Source organism: Lathamus discolor, chromosome 7 (genome assembly GCF_037157495.1).
Source record: "Lathamus discolor isolate bLatDis1 chromosome 7, bLatDis1.hap1, whole genome shotgun sequence".
Taxonomy (NCBI): domain Eukaryota; kingdom Metazoa; phylum Chordata; class Aves; order Psittaciformes; family Psittacidae; genus Lathamus; species Lathamus discolor.
The window spans coordinates 22,820,621-22,842,162 of record NC_088890.1 but is presented as its reverse complement, the minus strand read 5'-3'; the positions used below and the strand labels follow the sequence as shown (position 1 = coordinate 22,842,162).

The following is a 21,542-nucleotide window of genomic DNA, read 5'->3' as shown; positions in this document are numbered from 1 at the left end:
AGCTTTTCAAAATATACCCTGCCAATCGGCGTTTTAGGTAAATGGAAAAATGCAGGTGCATGGTCCAGTGGTCAAAACCTTGTGGTAAAAATTAAACTTCAGTATTCTTCTGATTTAAATATAGGAAACGTATTGTAAAGCTGTTCTCTGTGTGAAGTGAATTGCTGTACTTATTAGACTTGCAAATATTTGGTTGTATTTGCACCAAAGATGCTTATTATCTTCCTCCCTGAAAATGAATGCTTTAATTCCTCCATTGAAAAGATCTATTTCTTTCAATTTTGTGATATTTCTGAGCTGCTATTATGGCATCTAATAAGGGGCTTTTATCTGGAATGGAGTTTCAGCTGTTGAACCCCCTAGAATCTCTAACGACACTTCATTTTCTTTGTGCTTACTTCTGTGTATGTTTTTGCTCTAGGTATCTGAAAAGATTTAAAGTGATGAAACCAAAAGTCCTGCGTAGTTGGTGCCGGCAGATCCTGAAGGGTCTTCTCTTCTTGCACACAAGAACTCCACCAATCATTCACAGAGACTTAAAATGTGACAATATCTTTATTACTGGGCCCACTGGATCTGTGAAAATAGGAGACTTGGGTCTTGCAACCCTCAAGAGAGCTTCATTTGCCAAAAGTGTAATAGGTAATTCTCCTGTTCTCCTTGGCTTCCTGCTCTTGGTGTGGTGGTTGGCTTTTTAATACCTTTCTTTCATGTTTTACACTAGTGTTTTTCGCATGTAGGTTAGCAGAATGGGTAAAGTGTTTTTGTGGCTATTCACTTTATACCACTATAAAAATCTGAGTAGGAAATGGCATCACGACTATGACTTACTCTTTTCCTTTCTTCTGTGTCATAATGGTTAAACACTTCCTATTTTGTTGTTGTTGTTGGTTTTCTTTAATTGAAATATTGCTTGGTATCTACATATCCTACTGCAGAGCCAGGCTTCTCCTTTGCAGAGTGGCTGCAGGGGAGCTGGTCTGGCTGGAACACCTTATCCCATTTACTGGGGCATCAGCAGAACAGGCTGCAGGCGACTGCAGAGCTTGTCCCTGCCTCGATGCCATCCTGGCAGAGTTCTGCTGAAACAACGTCAAATCAGCAGGTACAAAATTAAAAGAGATTTCCGCTAGGATATACAATAGATGATGCCCTCAGGAGGTGCCTGTGTGAGGAGTATTAGAACTTGGGTTCGCTTGAACTGCCAGGATGTTTCCTGAATGACTGTCCAAGGACGTTCTTTCCTTGCAAAAGTTATACGTAGTGTTTTCTGTGTCAGTGTAACATCCCGAATTCTCAAACATTCCATGTTGTGTTTTTTATGTTTCTTTTACCCAGATTTCCATAGCAGGTTGCCTTTGTTCAGATCTGTTGGTGATGGTTTTAGGAAGCTGCAGATTCTTCAGAGAGGATGCTGAAAGTGAGGGAAGTTATCACACATGTAGTCGTATTTGAACTTACAATATAAATGGAAATTACATTCTAGGTAATTAGAGTTAGCAAACTGATAGTGACAGTCAGTGTTCCCTTTCTTTCAAGCAGTAGCTGCTTAAATAATTATTTTAGCATCTCAAGTTTTCACAGATTATAATTCTTTACAATTATTTGTACTAAAGTATCAACCTTAATGCTTAGGGAGCCCAGTGCATTGGAAGGTGGAATGGTAGGAATCTTGGGTATGTGCTTGGCAGCTGTAGGTGTGCTTAGCCTTGTGGATTTTAGTGAAAAGATGTTGGTTTGTAGCCGTTAAATTTAACTTTCAGTAATTGGTAGATCTCTAGTTCTTAACTTCTGATAATTTGCTGTTGAGGGTCAGTATTTCTTCACGTGCTTTTTTGCAGTAGAACAGTTGTCCACAGGACACAATGGCATAGTATCAGTAGTACCAATACAGGCTTTTGTAAAATTAGTTGTTACCACAACACCACCAAAGCACGCTCGTGTCTAAAAGAAGCTCAATACTGAAAAGGGCTGCAGGTTGCTGGCAAGGTGTCCGCATTTATTTTGGCAATATAACTAAGTCTACCTTCTTCATGAGTAGGGCTTCCCCAAGGAAAGAATTAGGAGGGCTTGGAAACACTGATCACATAAGTGATTCTGCCTCCTTTGTAGATGTAGCAGCTTTAAAGAAATATTAGTATCTGTGACTTTTTTATTGGCTTGAATGGAATGAAGTCAGCATGGCTGAGGTCCAGTTTTTCCCTTGCTGCATTCGTGCCATCGTTGATGCTCATCTGACCTTGCAGTGTATCTCTGCAGGGAGCCGAGCCAGGGCAAAACTCCTTCTGCCAATAGGAGCTGAATAAATACTGAACAACTTTACATTTAGGTGGTCTGTTTTATTGAAGGGTACTTGTATATATTCCTTCCCACCCCTGAGGGATGGGGGAAAATGACATTTTCATGCTCTTTTGGCATGGTGTCAAGAATTTCATTTGCTTCTTAGGCTTTTGCTGGCACTTTCAGGTTTGCTTTAGATGCTCCCTAGGTCATGAGATTCACTCCTGCCTCTGAGTCTCGTTCCTCCTAAATCGAGGTAGCAGCTCCAAACCCCTCTCTCTGTGGCAGTTATTAACTATTGCAGAGTAGCAGTCACCACTGCTGTCACAAAAACCCCGAAGAGCAGGCACTAAGCTGAGCTTCCACCTCATGGCTCCTGCTGATTTACAAAAGCTGAAGGCACAAGTGTCTTGGAGGTGGGAGGATCATAAACAATGAGAAAGATTGATCACAAATATTGTAAAATTAATTTTCAGGAATGTTTGTGCTATTTGGTGAATTAGTCCAAGAAAACATGCAAAAGCAGAGTTTTTACTGACATACTCTGATTCTGAGGGACACTGTTCGTGTTGACATTGAAAAAATCCTTACATCATGTCCCCAAACATATACGAGAACTATTTTCTCCTGGTATATGTTACCTCAGTTACAGTTGTGCTTTATCTGCTGACAAAGACATGTCATAACAAAAAACGAAGGGTCTCAGGCAGCTGCAGGGTGATGGGGGGGGCAGTTTGGGTCCTGGGGGCTGCTGGGCTGGACAGGCAGGGTTTGTCTGAGTCTTCCATGTGGTCCAAGACCTCTCATGCTCCTTTTGGCACCCCAGTGTTTATGGCTCTCTGGTCCTCCCCCACAACATACAAGCATTAATCTCTCTTCCTTCATCTTTTCTAAATGTAAAAAGGAAATAAATTAGTCTTGACTCCTAAGCATAAATTACATTACAAGATGCAGTTCCTGGAATAAATTACACAAGTGGTAGTTTTTTTCCCTTTTGCTGTATAAGACCACACCTTTCAGAGTAGTTTGCTGAGCAGATGTGGCAGGGATTGTAAGTTGCTGCTTGTCATAAAGCTGCAGCTTCCACTTACAGAATCCTAGAATCCCAGGCTGGTTTGGGTTGGAAGGGGCCTTAAAGCTCGTCCAGTTTCAACCCCTGCCACGGGCAGGGACCCCTTCCACTAGAGAAGCTTGCTCCAAGCCCCTGTGTCCAACCTGGCCTTGAGCACTGCCAGGGATGGGGCAGCCACAGCTTCTCTGGGCACCCTGTGCCAGCGCCTCAGCACCCTCACAGGGAAGAACTTCTGCCTTAGATCCAACCTAAATCTCCCCTGTTTAAGTTTAAACCCATTCCCCCTTGTCCTTTGCTACAATCCCCGATGAAGAGTCCCTCCCTAGCATCCTTGTAGCCCCCTCAAGACACTGGAAGCTGATCTAAGGTCTCCATGCAGCTTCTCTTCTTCAGGCTGAACATCCACAGTGTTCTCAGCCTATCTTTGTGTGGGTGGTGCTCCAGCCCCTGATCATCCTCATGGCCTCCTCTGAGCTTGCTCCAAGAATTCCATGTCATAGAATAGCAACATCAGAACTGTACACAGTGCTCCAAGTTATGAAGCAGGAAATACAGTGCTTCACTTAATATTTAATCAGTTAAATTAGACTTCTGACACCTTAATCCCTGTTGAGTAGGATCATGTCCTGTGAGTAGCCTCATTGATTTGTCCCACTAAACCAGTGACAGAATTAGGTTTAATGTTTTGTGCATGACTTTGTAGGTGATTTGTGATACTACTTGCTTCCAAAGAGCTGTCTGTCTGCTAGGTGGTTGCTATGTATCTCTGGAGGGAAAAAAGTGCAGATTTGCATTGATAAAACCAAGAGTGAAAGCTCTCATTTCTATTCTCCTGTATTTTCCTGATCTCCACGCAGAAAAGAAACTGTTTCATGGCTTGCACTATGGTCAGGCAATGTGCCGCACCTCATTCTGCTGTTCCACTTTTGAAATTTTGATACTTTCCTCCCACCTCCCACCCCCTTCTTTTTTTGTATTTCTTCTCTTCCCCCGTGTATTATTCAAGGTGCTCCTGCTCATTGCATAGATGAGCTTTGAAGGTCCCTTCCAACCCAAACTGTTCTATGATTGCCAGTGAGCCATGGGTATGTAAGTAAAGTATGTGTGTTGACTTTGGGTTTCTTCCCTGGATGGTGTTTGAGTTGATTCCTTCCCTCTTTTGAAATAATTTCACATGCACCTGTACATAGCTATAATGGGCACACTTCTTATAGTGAAAGAAAAAGATTCTGTGATTCTGTGGTTAAAGCTATTTAGAACTTACATTCTTTTAATGCCTTTAACTTATATTCTTTTCATGCTTTTAACTTATATTCTTTTCATTACATTCTTACAATTTACATTCTTTTTGCTCTTGTCTGTGTAGGTACACCAGAATTCATGGCCCCGGAAATGTATGAGGAACACTACGATGAATCTGTGGATGTCTACGCTTTTGGAATGTGCATGTTGGAAATGGCTACCTCAGAATACCCTTACTCAGAATGCCAGAATGCTGCTCAAATTTACCGGAAAGTCACCTGTGTGAGTAAACTTCGTTCATTTGTGCTGGAATTTTGTAGCTTGATGATTGGGACCGGTCGTGTTCAACATCTTTGTTGCTGACATGGACAGTGGAATTGAGTGCACCCTCAGCAAGTTTGCCGATGACACCAAGCTGTGTGGTTCGGTTGATACACTGCAGGGAAGGGATGCCATCCAGAGGGACCTTGACACGCTTGTGAGGTGGGCTGATGCCAACCTTATGAAGCTTAACCATGACAAGTGCAAGGTCCTACACCTGGGTCAGGGCAGAGAAGAGATTCAGAGCAGCCCTGCGGAGAAGGACTTGGGGCTGTTGGTTGATGAGAGAACATGAACATGAGCACATGAACATCTGGAACATGAGCCAGCTTCAGTGTGTGCTCGCAGCCCAGAAAGCCAACCGTATCCTGGGCTGCATCAAAAGGAACGTGACCAGCGGGTGGAAGGAGGTGATCCTGCCCCTCTACTCTGCTCTTGTGAGACCTCACCTGGAGCATTGTGTGCAGTTCTGGTGTCCTCAACATAAAAAGGACATGGAACTGCTGGAACAAGTCCAGAGGAGGCCACGAGGATGATCAGGGGACTGGAGCACCTCCCGTACAAAGATAGGCTGAGAAAGCTGGGGCTGTTCAGCCTGGAGAAGAGAAGGCTGCGTGGAGACCTCATAGCAGCCTTCCAGTACCTGAAGGGCACCTATAGGGATGCTGGAGAGGAACTCTTCATTAGGGACTGTAGTGACAGGACAAGGGGTAATGGGTTAAAACTTAAACAGGGGAAGTTTAGATTGGATATAAGGAGGAAATTCTTTCCTATTAGGGTGGTGAGGCACTGGAATGGATTGCCTAAGAAGTTGTGAGTGCTCCATCCCTGGGGGTGTTCAAGGCCAGGTTGGATGGGGCTTGGAGCAAGCTGCTCTAGTGGAAGGTGTCCCTGCGCATGGCAGGGGGTTGGAACTGGGTGAGCTTTAAGGTCCTTTCCAACCCAAACTGTTCTATGATACTATGTGAATGAGGTGTCAGTCCTGTTGAATGTGTGGTGTGTTGTAGAAGTTGAGGTGTCTGAGCTCCGGGTTGCACAAGCCTGCTGCAGGTTCATGTGTAAGCTTGCAGTTCCACAACTGGATCCTGTTGTTTATACTGCTGCAGCATAAAGTATTTTCAGTAATCTTAGTTGCTGATTTAATCTCTATCAACCGAAAATACATGTGACTGTTGAAGAATGAGCAGGGAAAAAAAATCTTTGCTTTAGTCTTGCCTCCTAAACAAGGACTTCACAGATTTGATCAAGTTTCCCACAAAAGGACTCACTTTTAGGTTACAGCCAAAATACTTGTTTATGTGGTGGAGGATGTTGGATTCGGATTTCCAGAACATATTCCATCTGTTTATACACGTAAGAAAATATCTGACGATATAAAAGGGAGAATTTAGCAATATATAGTTTTGGAGTCAGCCCAGAGGAGCTTTGTATCTGCATTTTGGAACTGTGCAAAGTCTGGTAATCCCAAGAGGAATCGTGGAAATGGTTTTGCTGCATTTTTGGGTGAGGTTAGGCTACAGAAGTCAATCTAAAATAATCTTTACACTGAACAAAATACCCTGTCCCTCGTTCTCACCCCCAGATGATAAATGTATTTGCCTACATGAGCTGTGCTGTGAATGCTTGAAGAAACTCCTGAGTTTGTAAGATGCAAATCACTGACTGCAGAGAAATGAGACTTGCCAAAGGCTTTGGCAGCTGTAGTTATATTCTGCTCTGCTTGGTTAAGTGAAACGAAGAGTTACAGGAGGTTCTTTTCAGGATAGATTATGTTAAAAAGGCTAGTTTGTTGAAGATTTTCCCAAGTTGTTACAAAAGAAGAGAGTGAGCTGTGTGGTTTGACCCTTGTGCATCACCAAAAGGTGCAGTCAGCCCACTCAGGATGGGAAGAGGGGAAGAAAGCTGCACTAAAATTTGCAAAGGTTAGCTACAGATAATGTTGCTTTTATTTCTTTGACCTATAAGGTAGGAAGAGTAGTTAGGCTTGAACAGGAGATACATTGAATGGATCCATCTCTTAGTCTCCAAAAGTGTGGTCCCAAAATTAGTTTGTATTCCTCTTATACAACTGCCTGTTAATGACCAATAGTCTTCTTAAATGAAACATCATAATAACTGGTCAATTTTGAAAGGTTCTTGACACTGCTTGCCTTTTTCAAGAGGTTCATTGAGTCAGGCTAGTACTAATAGGGTTCTGTGAAGTCCCACAGTCAGCAAACACCACTTGAGGTCAAATTTGTGTTACCAATTTTGTTGTACACTAATTGCTCACACTTAATATAGAAATCAAGCACCCATGTGCCAGATGATGGGTTGATATACAATTTTAATTTTTATAGCTCTAGTTTGTACAGTTCAATATCTGTCTTTTCCTACCATTGGTGACTGGGATGCCGGGAAGTTGGTGCTCTTGTAGATGGCTGTGCTAACAGGCTGTAGTGCTGCTAACCTGGTGGGAGAGGGAGGATGCAAATTACTTGGGAATCTGTGTTTAAAAGCTAAAGTCAGTATCACAGGACATAGGAGAATGTCCCTGCTGGAAATGAGAGATGCCATCACTTTCTGAAAGCAGGAGGACACATCTGAAGAGGGGAAGTAGCTTTATTCCATTTTTGTGTAACCTGTTGCAAGCTGACATTTGTAGCTCAATAAACCTGGATCTTTCCCGGTGGATAAAGGGGTCTGACAAAAAACCTGGAGAGGGCTTTGGGCAAGGGCCTGTAGGGACAGGCCAAGGGGAATGGCTTTAACCTGCCAGAGGGGAGACTGAGATGAGCTCTTAGGCAGAAGCTCTTCCCTGTGAGGGTGCTGAGGCGCTGGCACAGGGTGCCCAGAGAAGCTGTGGCTGCCCCATCCCTGGCAGTGCTCAAGGCCAGATTGGACACAGGGGCTTGGAGCAAGCTGCTCCAGTGGAAGTGGTCTCTGCCCATGGCAGGGGTTGGAGCTGGATGAGCTTTAAGGTCCCTTCCAACACAAACCAGGCTGGGATTCTGTGATTGCAACTCTGATTTCTGGTAGTTTTATCTCTTCCTGGAGTGCCACTTTCAACCCACAGTTACTCTTAGCCATCTGGAATACTGGTAATTCAGACTTTGCAAGGCTCCTAAATCTCATTTATCAAAGCAATATCTAAGATGGCAAAGAATAATGATTAATCAGAGGATTCCTAATTAGATGCTGTATTTCAATTTGCAGACTTAAGTAGTCATTTTTTCTAAACAGTGGTGAAAGCCTGAACAACTTATTTTCTATGGAAATAACCTTTACATAGCTGAGGATTATATGGTAAGTTATTAAAACTTTGTGAAACTGGTCTTATACTAGCAACTTTAGAGATGGAAAATCATGCTTATCAAAAAGAAGTAATGGTGGAGAAGATGTTAAAAGGTCACTTTATTACTTGAAAGGGATATTTTTGAAACAACTGTCTAGCAGGGGAAGCTGAAGCAGATGACATCAGGCACAGGCACAGATTCATAGAATCATAGAACAGTTAGGTTTGGAAAGGACCTTAAGATCATCTAGTTCCAACCCCCCTGCTATGGGCAGGGACACCTCCCACTGAATTCTAGATTCTTTAGATGGAGAAGCTGATATTCCTGTCCTTCCAAGGAAAGAGTTAACCACCTCCATGTTAAGAGGGAGAAAGTCCTGTGAATGCCATGAGCTGCTTGAATTGTCAGACAGGGAGGAGGAGCAGGGGGTGGACCTTTTAATGAGGGTGCAAGAGGAGCAGCAGGGAGATTCCCTGTCCCAGAAGGAACCTCCAGCTTGGGCTCAACAGCTTCTCTGGAGGAGCTGCATCCACTGGAGAGCTGGTGACAGCAAAGGACCCCACTACGACCCATGTGAGCTGCAGCTTAGGGGTGAGGGAAGCTGTTGCTGCTGCTGTGGAGGGGCAGGGATTTGGGGTGTGGGTCCTGAGCCATCACCAGACCATGAAGTCTGCTCTGTTAGCTGGGGCTGTGATGACTTCCAGCTGAAAATACTTTAAAATCACTTTCCATGAAGGGTTAAGGGTTGGTCATGCAGAAGCTACTGCTAGTGTTGGCTTTTACTAAACTGAAATACAGGGTAGAAATGGAGCCTAGGCTGAAGCCAAGAGGCTGAATTAGACTGTTGTCTTCCAGTGTTAGATGAGGTTGGGGGCTCTCAGTAGAGCCGGAGGTGGCCCTGACCTTCTCCCATTGAGGGGATCAGTGGCGTGGTGCCCCTGAAGGCTGTCACGTATTTCATCTTGCCAGCGAGAAATTTACTTAATTTTTGCTAAAAGTGTGGGTTTATGCCCCAGAAATGTAAATGCTATTTTTAGTGTTTTAAAATTGAGGGCTAATGTAATGTAAAAATATATTTGCTGATGCTTGTGTTTTGAAAACTTAATTCACTTTTCCTACCTTGGGCTCAGCATCATGGTGGCAACCACAAGAGGTGCCAGTAGTATGTAAAGGGTTAGAAGTGCTTGCTAGTGTTTGCATCAAGCAAGCAATTGCTTGCTAGTGAAGGTACAATAACCACCTTGTTCTTCAGACTGCCTCTAACCTCACTTTGGGTTACTCTGGGCTGCATGTTCCCGCTGCTGCCCAGCACAGCCAATGTGTTAGTTTGATTTTGCCATTATAATGCCTTTTGTTTCTATTCTGTTCTAACAGTCTATCAAACTCTTCCCTGCTAATAGGCCATAAGATACTATTAAAGTCATAGGTGTTGAGTCCCATGCATTGGTGGTCCTTATTGGTATCCGTACCAATCCATATCCATATCCATACCAAATAGAAACATTACCCTTCTGAGACATTACTCTTTTGTTTTAAGATACTATGCATTATGTGCATTGGTGGTGTAAGATTACTACAGTTACTTATTTCAGTGACCTTTTATTCTGCCTGGCCATATTCTCATGTCTTAACTGCTACCTAAGTTTTCTACACTTGTTTTTAGACCTGTGTATGTCCAGGATGAAGTGGCAGTAATTTTTAACTGTACAGAGGGGCTCATTTCTTTGCCAGATGAGACGTGCTTGTAGGACTTGTCACATCTCTCTACCCTTTCAGCCTGAATTATGGAGTGTAAACATTAAAACATTCATACGCAATATAAATAGAAAATACATACTTTTCAAGCAGCAGGTCCAAGGCATGTTTTCTGCAGTTAACTTTGAAGAGGTTTCCTGGTCAGCATATTTGCAGTGACCTTCATTCTGATGCCATAATCTCATTTTTCATGCATAACTTGACGGTTTTTTCTTAGGTTTTTTTTTTTTGTGTTCAGTCATTCTGCCAAGTGATTTTGATGCAGACAATAGCGACGAAGCATCGGAGCCTGTGAGCTTCCCATGCAGTTCCAGCCCAATGTTTTCTTACTGGTGTGCTGCAGAATGCACAGCAGGCTGGCTGTAGCTGCCAGGGGTTTGTGGTGACCTCGCTGGGTTCAGCAGCACAAACCTGTGTGTTCAAATAACCCCCATGTTTGTATTGGTTTTGCATTGTAAGTTTCCATCTTGTTTCTGTTATATAAATGTACTGAATGTTTTCCCAGCATTTGCAGACTATATTCTATATTACTCAAACAGAACAAATGCTATAGCTGTAGCACAGCAACAAAGGACAAATAATGTTGTGTCATTGCACAGGCTTTCTGTTCGTTTCAGGTACGTTCTGAGATCTGCAGATAATCTTCTTAGGTTAGCATTAGGATTTAAGTACCTTTTTGGAGTGAAATAGAGATGAGTTTATAATTGCACACAGCGAGCTCACTGACGAATGTTGTGGAACAAAAGCCTGGCAAAACTGAGAACTTTACCTTCACTTTATTACCTTCAGAGCGTCTGTGGGAGGGTGGAATTGCAGTTGGAAACATGGTCTCAGCTTTTTTGGAAGAAAGATTTTTCATTTTCTAGGAACAACATGAGTCTAGAGACTACCTTCAGGTAGAAGGTGCTGGTTTAGTCCAAAGTCAACTGTATTTAGGTAAGAAGGGTGAAGGAAAGCCTTTAGAAAAATCCCTGACATGGGTCAGACGTGAAGTTGGCTTGCCTGGCATATGCTGTGCATTTTATACAGCGTCTCTGCTGATGGAAAGATCACAAGAGATTGGTTTTAGGCCTCTGAAAAAGAAACTTCACAGAGTTGCCCCCAACATGAAGGTTCAAATTTTAATGATCTATATGTGCCTGACTGTCAACTCAATGATCTTACACTGGAGTGCAATGTATTTCAAATATAATCGCTTCAGTAGGAATGTGAGGACAGAAAGTGCGGGTGAGGCGTTCAGAGTAAATCATCCTCATTGAGACAGAGAATTTATCAAAAAGGAGATTGTTCGATCTTCTCTCATTTTGCTCTTGGATTACATGGCATTTACAGAATTTGCATGAAAATGTCTATATGCACCTTCTGTCAACAAGTTAGCCCTGCATTCCGGATGCAGTGGTGTTGAATTTACTGTTCTGTACAAGACAGCTGTACAGTTTTCAAGTGTCATAGATAATTCCTTAGCTAATATCCTTTGCATTTTGGTGACATGTTTCCTTGGGAATGCTCAGGGAAGACAGATGGCTTTTGTCTAAATGAATGCTTGCAAGTAGAAACCTGCTTTTCACATAAACCCACTTTACTGTCAGGAGGGCTGTAAGCATCAGGGCACAGCATGGTAGAAAGGGTTGCAGCATGACAGTGAGATGGCCTTAGAGGTTTTACTGAAAACTAAGGAGCAAAAGCATGCGACACCATATGGGCATTGGAAGAACACACTTTGGCAAAGTACTTCTGTTCACTGTGCATATTTTGTCCTTGTTTGTTTTAGTCATGTATTCATAGCTTAGCTGTTCACTAGATGAATAGAATAGATGTTCCGAGAAGAGTCGGTATTCCTTCCAAAGATGTTGGAAGTAAAATGGTGTTGGAGGAGTTGCTTTTTTTTCTTTTCCTTTTGTGGAAGCAATTTGTAAGGTCAGAATTCAGGGTCAGTTCACAGGTATCTCTCAAAAGGACCATTTCCAGGCAAACCTGATTTATCAATGCCCAATATATCCAACCCTGCTCCATCACAGTCATCAAGCTGAACCACGTAACTGAAGATTGCTCGTGAATTCTGGAAAAGAAAATTAAACTGAGATACTGTAAAATTCCTGATGCTATTTATATCTCATCTGTTCAGTGTGTATTAAGATACCCATGAAAGCACTCTGCAATTATAAAAAGCAATTGGCAGGTTCCCTTGAGTGTGAAGATCCATGAGCAATATGTTATTGTAGGCAGCTGGAAGCTCTTCAGGTAGTGTGGTGATAGTTGCCTCTACTGCTTTGTTTGGGAATTGTTTTTTGGTGTTTGGGGTGTTGTGTTTCACACCTCACACCCTGTTAAGTTGATACTGATGGACACTTGTGGACTATTTTTCAGTAAACAGTAAGATTTGTAAGTAAGATGTCTATTACAAATTCTTCCTGCTAAGTATCACTGAGACGGAAATCAGTGGTTTCCTGTAGCAGACTGCAGTGTTGGAAAATGTAGATATTTGTCCTATTGCTTTCCATTCTGTATTGCCAAAGAGTTCTTCAGACTCCTCCCCATCTGAGAACACAGTAAGTTCCTATAGCTTAAGGGTCTATTACATATAGAGGACTCATTCTAAAAATGCCTTTTGGTGGTACTTTGTTTCCTTTCCTTTCCAGTTCTGAGCTATTGACACACTGTGGTGCTTTTGCTTGTTTTGAGCAAATTAAAGCCCAGGCACTCCTAGCACTTTGACACATTTTCCTAATATACAAATCTGAACCCTCATCTCGTAAGTAACATTTAGGTTTGCTTTAAGCAAGTAGTTCTTTTTAGTGGGTCACAGCCAGGCAGCTACGGATCCAGATCATTTTGGTTCATTCCTCCAAGACTGGTTTGTGTGGATCTCGGCCACTCTCTGCTGAGGCAAAACTGGCAAGCTGAGTCTTCGTGTGATTCTTCTGTCTTCCCCCCTGCCCCGATTTATGAATTACATATTTCACTCTTAGGTTTCAAAACAGAAAGGGACTGGTTGACATGACATAAATAAATTCAAGTTTAAAATTGAATCTGAGGCTCAAGTAGCAGCAGAATATTAATGAGAAGATAAAAGTATCATCTGATGCTGGAATATTCAGAAATTCTCAGAGAGGTGCCAGCCCTCACTGAAGTTCACCCATAACATTTATTCAAGACTAAATTAAGTGAAGTGCTCACAGATACCTTCTGAAATACGTATTTTCTTTTTGTTATCCAAGTGAGACAAAAGTCCACTCTTCAGGACTTCAAGCTTCTGTATCTGCCACTGCATGATCCATCATTGACTTGTCTTTCAGAGTGAAATCTTAAAAGGATTTCATTGGAGTTAAATGTCCCAATCTCATTCAGTTGTGTGCTTAATCAGATTCTGGGTTTTTTAGATAAAGGAAACAGTGTTTCCTTTATCTTTGTTATTTATTATCCTTTATTCTTCTTATTGACTTCATTGGAAATGCTTGGGTCCTTAAGTAATAGCACCGAACTGCAGGATCTGTTTCCAAACTAATCTTCACCCATGCACATCTTCTTTTAGTAGATAGGGACATTCTGTGGTTTTGAAATTGATTTTTGTTGTTATTGTGATTTAAGCTGAATATCACACATAAAAAGGGTTACTTTTTGTGTTGCCACTTTTCTTGTCTATGGCTGTGTATGTACATAAAAAGTGTTCACAGGAAATCTTCTGTTGAACTGCATGGAATGAGTTGCCAGCATTACAGATGTTGGGGTACCTGTTAGTTGCTCCTATGTTATTTGGCAAGGAGAGCAGTAGGGCAGCCATGCTGGAAACGATGGCAGTTCCTAATGGATTATCTCTTCCTCCCTGCCTGCAACCTGACTGTCATGGTTTAAGCCCAGCCGGTAACTCAGAGCCATGCAGCCGCTCTCTCACTCCTCTTTTTTCCCCGCTGCTCCTGTATGGATAGGGTGAGGAGAATCAAAAGCATGTAAATTCCACAGATTGAGATAAGAGCACTCCAGTAACAGTTTGTTACAGCTGAACCCAGGACACCGGCATCAGAAGAAACTGTCAGCCTGGGATTTGAAAACGCATGTGTGTGTTGACTGCCCAGGTGTTCCCTGTAGCTTGTTTAGTATATCTTGATTAAGAAAGATGACATGATACATAAACTGTCATTTAGACTGAGAACTTGCATGCTACCACTCCTACAGTCCCTCTTTATGTTGGTACATGTTTTAATTGTGGCTATATAACCCTGAGGGGTATCATGCTGAGTTAAGATCTTCATCCTGGCATATTAGGAAGTAGGGAGAGATGACCTGACTGCCCTAGAAGTGTGTGTGTGCTTCTTTTAAAGTTTCTTCCTGCAAGGAGCAGTTGGGTTTTCTCCTTGAAAGGCCGTGCTTATAGGTTAGCTGTTCCAAATCTGGAACTGAACGCTATTCCCAGCAAAAATGTTAACATTCGGCAGAGACTGAACTTGATTTATAGGTTGATTTATGTGTTGCACCTGCTCTGCCACTCATTCCCCATGAGATTCTAACAATGTGCTGGGGAAACGCAGGAGTTACGAAGAGCTGTTGGGCATGTTCTGTTGCTCCTGTACTTGCTTTTGGGGTTGGGTTTTGATTTTTTTTTTTTTTTTTGTGGAGTGGAGATGTTGAAGAGTGTTGGGGACATAGAAGAGTGAAATATTGAAAGATTTGTGGGAAACAGGAGTTTGGAATATGCAGAGGTACTTTTGACTCATTCTTTAAACTGGCTGTTTGAAGAAAAACATGATTATTCATCTTTGTTAATTTGATGTTTTGAGAGTTAAGACAAAAAAAAAAAAGAATAATTTCAGAGAAGAGTTATTTTGAAAATTTAAAATTTGCTGTTTCTTGAATATTGACTTCAAGATACGAAGGTGAGGTTTGCGAAGGCTGGTAAAGAAAAAGGGAGATTTGCCCTGCGTATGTTCATGTACAAACTAGTGTGCTTAGTTTTTGAAGTGCAGTTAATTTTGCATTAAGACTAAGAAAGTTAAAGTATTAGTTTCTCCAAGAGTTGAATTGACTGTAAAATCTAGGGAAAATGTTCTTAATTAAGAGATATAATGCAATTCTTTTTCAAACTAAATTGTTTTTCTCTGTCCTTTTAGGGTATAAAGCCAGCAAGCTTTGAGAAAGTTACTGATCCTGAAATTAAGGAGATAATTGGGGAATGCATTTGCAAAAATAAAGAAGAAAGGTTTGTTTCAAGTAATCAAGTTTTGAATTAAATAATGTGTATGAAGAGATTTCAAAGCTGTCTGTAGGTTTTTGTTCTGGCCTCTGAGTTTCCCCTGTGCAGGAGAAAATACAGAATGGAAATACAGCTATAAATGATTGTCTGCTTTCCTGCCAGGAATGTCAGGATAATTGAATAAATGCTGTTGGTGTGTCTGTTAGCCTCTCAGCTTCAAAGAATAAGGTCAGAAGTACTATTGTGGACATATTAGCTAATGTATTCTAGCACATTCTGGCACAGCTGTCTGTAAAATCTCACTTAGGAGGTTCTGTGTGGAGCATCAGGCGTGGTGGAGGTCGACCATGAGTGTGATATGGTAGATTCACTGCAGACAGATTCCATTGGCTCATTAACCTCTGGATGTGGAGACAAATTGTGCCTTGTTTCCGGCTTTGGTTTTAAAATCTAGTCTTATCCTAGTTTCTCCTAGATACATATGTCTGCTATGCAGTATTTCATAACTTTCACGAATACAGTTTTTAGGGACCTCAACTGCCTGCTTAGAGGGAACCTTTTTTTTTTTTGTTGTTGTACTCTTTAGGTGAGATACTCAAGAAAAACTGAGCAAAGCTATAATGTGCATTTCTGTACATGCTGATGGGGTATGAATATTGCTGAAGCTTTTGAAATAGGAAATATCACTCAGCAGTCCTCAGTAACACTGCAAATACTGTCTTTTTGCTAAGAACACAAAGTTGTTAGGGATAAACACCAAACATAAAGCTAATATTTCTTACCTTTAACACCAGTTTCCTGACACAAACTTCTCTGAAACTGCTTAAGACTTGCACTATTTGAATATTCTTTATATCCATTTCAGATATGAAATTAAAGATTTATTAAGCCATGCCTTTTTTGCTGAAGATACTGGGGTAAGAGTGGAACTTGCAGAAGAAGACCATGGTAGGAAATCCTCTATTGCCTTAAGACTCTGGGTAGAAGATCCTAAGAAACTGAAAGGAAAACCCAAAGATAATGGAGCCATTGAGTTTACTTTTGATCTGGAGAAGGAAACTCCTGATGATGTTGCACAAGAAATGGTAAAATAAACTTCTGACAAAAAATGTATATGTATATATATATATATATATATATATATTTAATTGTGCATGAATCTGAAAGGACAGCAGGAACAAGTCTGGTAAAGTAACTTCCACTTAAACCATTCCAGGTTTCTAGTTTAAGCAGTTTGCACTGATTTTAGAATGAATACTGCAAGGAAGGAGTACACAGGGAAGAACTAGTAACTGCAAAATATCATTTCCCAAGTATGAAAGCAGAAGCATGAAAAGGTGTTCCAAATAGCTTAGGAACCATAGAGGTCTCTTCTACTTTTACATTTTGAAACTCTTGCTGATTTCTGTTAGCTGTTGAATGTCTTAAAGTTAGTTTGGGATCTGTTTAGTTTCAGACAGCAGCTTGAAATGAATTAGAGGAGTTCAAAAGTTCAATCACAAAATACTCCTCACTGAATTCTTCAAAACACTTCTTTCCATCTTTTCTGTCAGCTTTGCTTAGGAGGAATGTAGATGAAGAAACGGTATGGTCAGCCCCTCTATCAATAAACATACATAGGAAACTAGAGTCAAGCCCTCAGCACAGAGTTAGGAGTTTGCTTAGGGTTTTTCAACAGATAAGCTGAACTTCATGATTTCTGTATCTTCATAACTTGTAGGGTTTTGTTAGAAAACCTATTCTGTGTTCCAGTTTCACTGAATAGTCCTTGAACTCATATTTTAATGATGCCTTTACTGCAGTTGTCTGGATTTTCCAACGTCATTGAGTCAGAATCAGTAAGCACTGAGTCAAGAGGCTGAATCTTCTTGTGCTTGCAGAAATGTTCCTATTATAATCTAAATCCCAAGGGATCTCATGTTGTCATCATCACTCCTGTTCTGCTTAGGAGGCACTCATTTTGGTAGTGTTGCCTTACAGTGCTTGGATTCACCACTATGTACTCCAAATTTAGTGGGAGAAACTTGGGCTAGTCTGTCTTCTTGTTGTTAGTTTGCAGTAGGGCATAATTCTTTATCGTTATTGATGGGGTTTCAGTAGTCAGGCCTTCCAGCCTGTCCAGGTGATGTGGGCAAAAGGAACCTGAAGCCTTCTAGTGGGTTTGCGTCCTGGTTAACTTTGACAACCAGAGGCTACTGTAAAATAGCATGTTAAACTTTAACCATTTTCTATGTAGATATGCAGGAATAAGAATTGGTTTGGTTTTGTTTTTTGGTTTTTTTTTAAATACTAATATGACAGGTTTTCCGTGCTTTCCCATTGAGTTTTGTCATGAAGAATCTGCTGCCACATTAGTTAATACCATACAAGGTTCTCTGGTCCTGTGTGGTGGTTCTCTTGAGTAACTCCCTTCTGTCTTTAGCATTTGCTACATCATCAGTTCAGGAATATCAGTAAGGTCTGAGGGCACAGGCAGTAGAAAGTACCCACATACATCTCAGGCTTTATTTTAAACTGCTTTGAATATATTCATTTTAAGCAGAAAAAAAATCTAAGCTGTAAAACTGTCTTATGCTTGGGCAAGAGCAAAGAAGGGAGATCTCTAGATTTCCTCCATGTATATAAGTGCTTTCCAATCTGTAGAATGTGCATGTTAAGGATATAGGGACAGCAGACAAATATCTCGTAGGTTATTATTAAACTAAAATTCATACACTGCAATGTAGGAAATTACGCAAACAAATAGCACAAAGGTGTCTTTCCTTTGTATCTGTTGAACAGTTGAATTCTGAGATTCCCTTGTTCTCTTTTCAGGCAAGTGTGGATGGTCTGTTTTCGACTCGGTCACAGGCTTTTTCTTTATAAAAGTCAATCAATACTGACTGGCTTTACCATTTAAGAGAAGTTGATTTGAGATTAAATTGTGCTGAGATTTTTTTTCATGACTTACTGTGACATCAAGACAGCAATGTGGGAAGCTGTGTGTGCTGGCAGGGTTAAAGCAGTAATTTAGGGGTAGGATGTTCACTCCAGTTGCATTGCTCAAAGAGCATTTTTCAAAAATCGTTTTTCCTTTTCCTGTCCATTCTATTCATCTCCCCCCCCCCCCCAAAAAAAAACAAAACAAAAACCCAAAAAAACCCCCCCACAACCAAGAGGGAAGCCACCCGCAGTCGAATTTGGTCTCTTCTTCTCAGTGGTTGTCAACTGGTGAATTTACCCAATTATATTCAGGTCTTAGAAATTACACATTGGTGTTTTAAAATGTGTTAAGAATAGAAGTTTGATTCAGAACACCTGTCAAGCTGTTGATTTACTGTTCTTGTGAGGAGTAAACATGTGACTTCCATTCTTTCAAATGTATGTTTTCTCTGTTGGGAAGAGATTCAAGTAATACAGGTGTGTGCACACAATCTTGATGTGTTTGTGCCTCCTCTTTAGATTGACTCTGGATTTTTTCATGAAAGTGATCTCAAGATAGTTGCAAAGTCCATACGTGACAGAGTAGCATTAATACTATGGAGAAGAGAGCGAATTTGGCCAAGGATGCAGTCAGAGGAACGTCGGGACTCTGAGTGTCTGGAGAAGCTGAAGACACCACATGCACAGCAGGTCCAGGTCACTTACCTTTCTCACACTGGTCACCATGTCCTGTCAGAGCCTGAGGAGCCCGAGGCGGACCAGCATCCCTTTCAGCAGAACCTGCCCACCAGCGTCACCTCTGTTGCATGTAAGTCTTGGTTTGGCTTTGTGTTCATATGGTGAGGAATGTTGGAGGGTGAAAATCAATGACAGTCTGATCTCGGTAGCGAGATGAGCTGCTCTGGAAGCTTTTGCACAGTATCTCAAAGAACACAAGCATCTTGGGGAGATTCATAACAATCTTTAAAGGAAGTTTCAAGAAAAAGTATATTATAGAGGTTTGGTCACACACATTGGGAGCACCAGACCTTGTGGGTTGACACTAATTATTGGTGAGGTCTTTAGATCATAGAATCTCAGAACCAAAGACTGGTTTGTGTCGGAAAGGACCTTAAAGCTCCTCCAGTTCCAGCGCCTGCCACAGGCAGGGACACTTTCCACTGGAGCAGCTTGCTCCAAGCCCCTGTGTCCAACCTGGCCTTGAGCACTGCCAGGGATGGGGCAGCCACAGCTTCTCTGGGCACCCTGTGCCAGCGCCTCAGCACCCTCACAGGGAAGAGCTTCTGCCTAAGAGCTCATCTCAGTCTCCCCTCTGGCAGGTTAAAGCCATTCCCCTTGGCCTGTCTCTACAGGCCCTTGTCCCAAGCCCCTCTCCAGGTTTCCTGCAGCCCCTTTAGCACTGGAGCTGCTCTCAGGTCTCCCCTTCAGGAGCCTTCTCTTGTCCAGGCTGCCCCAGCCCAGCTCTCTCAGCCTGGCTCCAGAGCAGAGCTGCTCCAGCCCTTGCAGCATCTCCATGGCTTCCTCTGGCCTTGGTCCAACAGCTCCACTGTGCTGTTGCCCCAGAGGTGGATGCAGGACTTTCTCTGCTCCCCCAGGCTGTCTGTTTTGTCCTGAGCTCATGGTCCCGAATCAAGGGCAGATCAGAGGAGGTGATTGCTCTTTTTGTAGCTGCAAGCCAATGATGTGCCAGCTCTTCACATTCAGCTGGTAACTGATTCAAGAATGATCACTGGGCTATTTCAATCCTGTTTTAATTCCAAGCACTGAACTTGGTCTGTCTCTGAATAAGTAACTACCTGGCTTTGCTTGCCCAGCTTGTTGTTTCTTCCTTTTATTTCTGAGCATCAGGCCTATCTCTAGCAAACTGCAGGGTATGAAGAAGCAGTGGTGTTATTTCCCTAAAGTAACTTGTCTCTGGCTCTGTCTTCGAAAATCAGCCTTTATTACTGAGTCAAGCTCTGGTATTGAAATCTTAATCTGTTCATGCTTTGTAATGTCTTGAAAGAAATGTGGTCAGATATTTTTAGCTTGGAAAATTTGAAATTTTATACAAGTTCTTGGTTTTTTTTTCTGGCCAGTTTTTCCGATAAAATCTGAAGTATGTATTTTGCTGCTAAACTATTAATCCTAATGTTTCTGTTTTACTGTTCTGTGGAAGTATATTTAAATTAAAGATGCATTATTTTTAGCAAAGAGACAATTGCTGCTTTAATCCAGGTATTGTACAAATTGCTATACAGAGGTCTGCTTTGAATACGAGAATAACCAAGCATGCCTGTACAAGAAACAGAACATTCACAAGATACAGAAATGGCCATATTTGCATAACACTCAGAATATTGCAGTATTTACAAAGCTTCTTTTGTGAAGCAAAATTGAAATAATTTCCTTTTTTTTTTATATCATATACTTATTTCATGCTAGCTAATTCCTTTGAGAAACACCCTTATTATGACTCTCTTTGTTTCCAGTGGTATTTGAGTCTACGTGTGCTTCCCATGGTTCTGTTGGACACGAGCTGGCAGAATGCTGTACTAAATATAAGCCCCTCAGTTTATGCCTTACTCCTCCTCAACTTTTAACCAGGACTTAGTATTATTTGATAATTCACTATCAGATATCTTTGAACAGTATCTAAGTGATGTTAGGCCAAAGACCTCTATAAATTACTGTTCTACCAATTCACATAAAAATCTGAGGTCAAATGTAGAATTGAAAATTAATAACTTAATGGGTCTAATGCGTGTTCTATAACCGTCTGAGACTGACTCACAGCTTTTACTTTAGCACTCGACTGTCATGCTCTGGGTTTTTTTTGAGGTCTTAAATACTTTTTTGTAACAAAATGGGAGTGTGTGTGCTGCAGAAACCCCTGCCTTGGAGCAGGGCCATGCTGCCTCGCCTTAGAAATGAGCTGAATAAATCATAGAGGGTAGTTTAATTTTGCAAAAAGCCAGTTGGGAGAATAGTTTGTGAGCACTGAAGAGAAATGTCATCTCTGGTGCTATTAAAAAATAATTTGTTATTTAAAAGCTAAGTAAGTGAAACCTTATTTGGAATATGGAAAAAAGAGAAGATGGAAAGTGTTGGAAAAAGAAATAGCATTTAAATTTAGCTGTAATTTAAGCCATTCTTTTGTACTTGAGTTACAGTTTACTTTCAGTTCTGAATTTTAAATCTGTTACAACCTCTGTGGCTTCTGGATACTCATAGTCTTGATTGTCTCATTTTATTTCTCAAATAAAGAAAACTGTAGCTTATGCTCAAAAAGAACTGGGCAGCTGTACTTCACAGGCTTCCAAATGCATTTTAAAATCAGTAATACTCACTGGTACAGTTTTATTTCCATTGGACAAAAGTACCTGTAGCTGTGCAATTCTGCAGGTTCCTGGGCAAACACTGCAGGAGAAACTCCGGCTGAGCTCTGAATGGTGCTGCTAAATCACTGCAAACATGCAAATTATTTTGTTCCCTGTTCTTCATGTTA

At 41.4% G+C, this 21,542-nt stretch overlaps 1 protein-coding gene across 6 annotated transcripts in view; it reads left to right on the top strand.

The window, feature by feature from the left end:
• WNK2 (WNK lysine deficient protein kinase 2) overlaps positions 1-21,542 on the top strand; it is a 123,107-nt gene that overhangs the window by 44,260 nt on the left and 57,305 nt on the right. For all 6 annotated transcript variants that reach the window (XM_065687209.1, XM_065687205.1, XM_065687206.1 and 3 more), the window contains 5 exons: positions 422-642; positions 4,719-4,876; positions 15,051-15,139; positions 15,999-16,218; positions 18,575-18,863. In XM_065687209.1, coding sequence (XP_065543281.1) covers positions 422-642; positions 4,719-4,876; positions 15,051-15,139; positions 15,999-16,218; positions 18,575-18,863 — 977 coding nt within the window. The remainder of the gene's footprint in view (positions 1-421; positions 643-4,718; positions 4,877-15,050; positions 15,140-15,998; positions 16,219-18,574; positions 18,864-21,542) is intronic.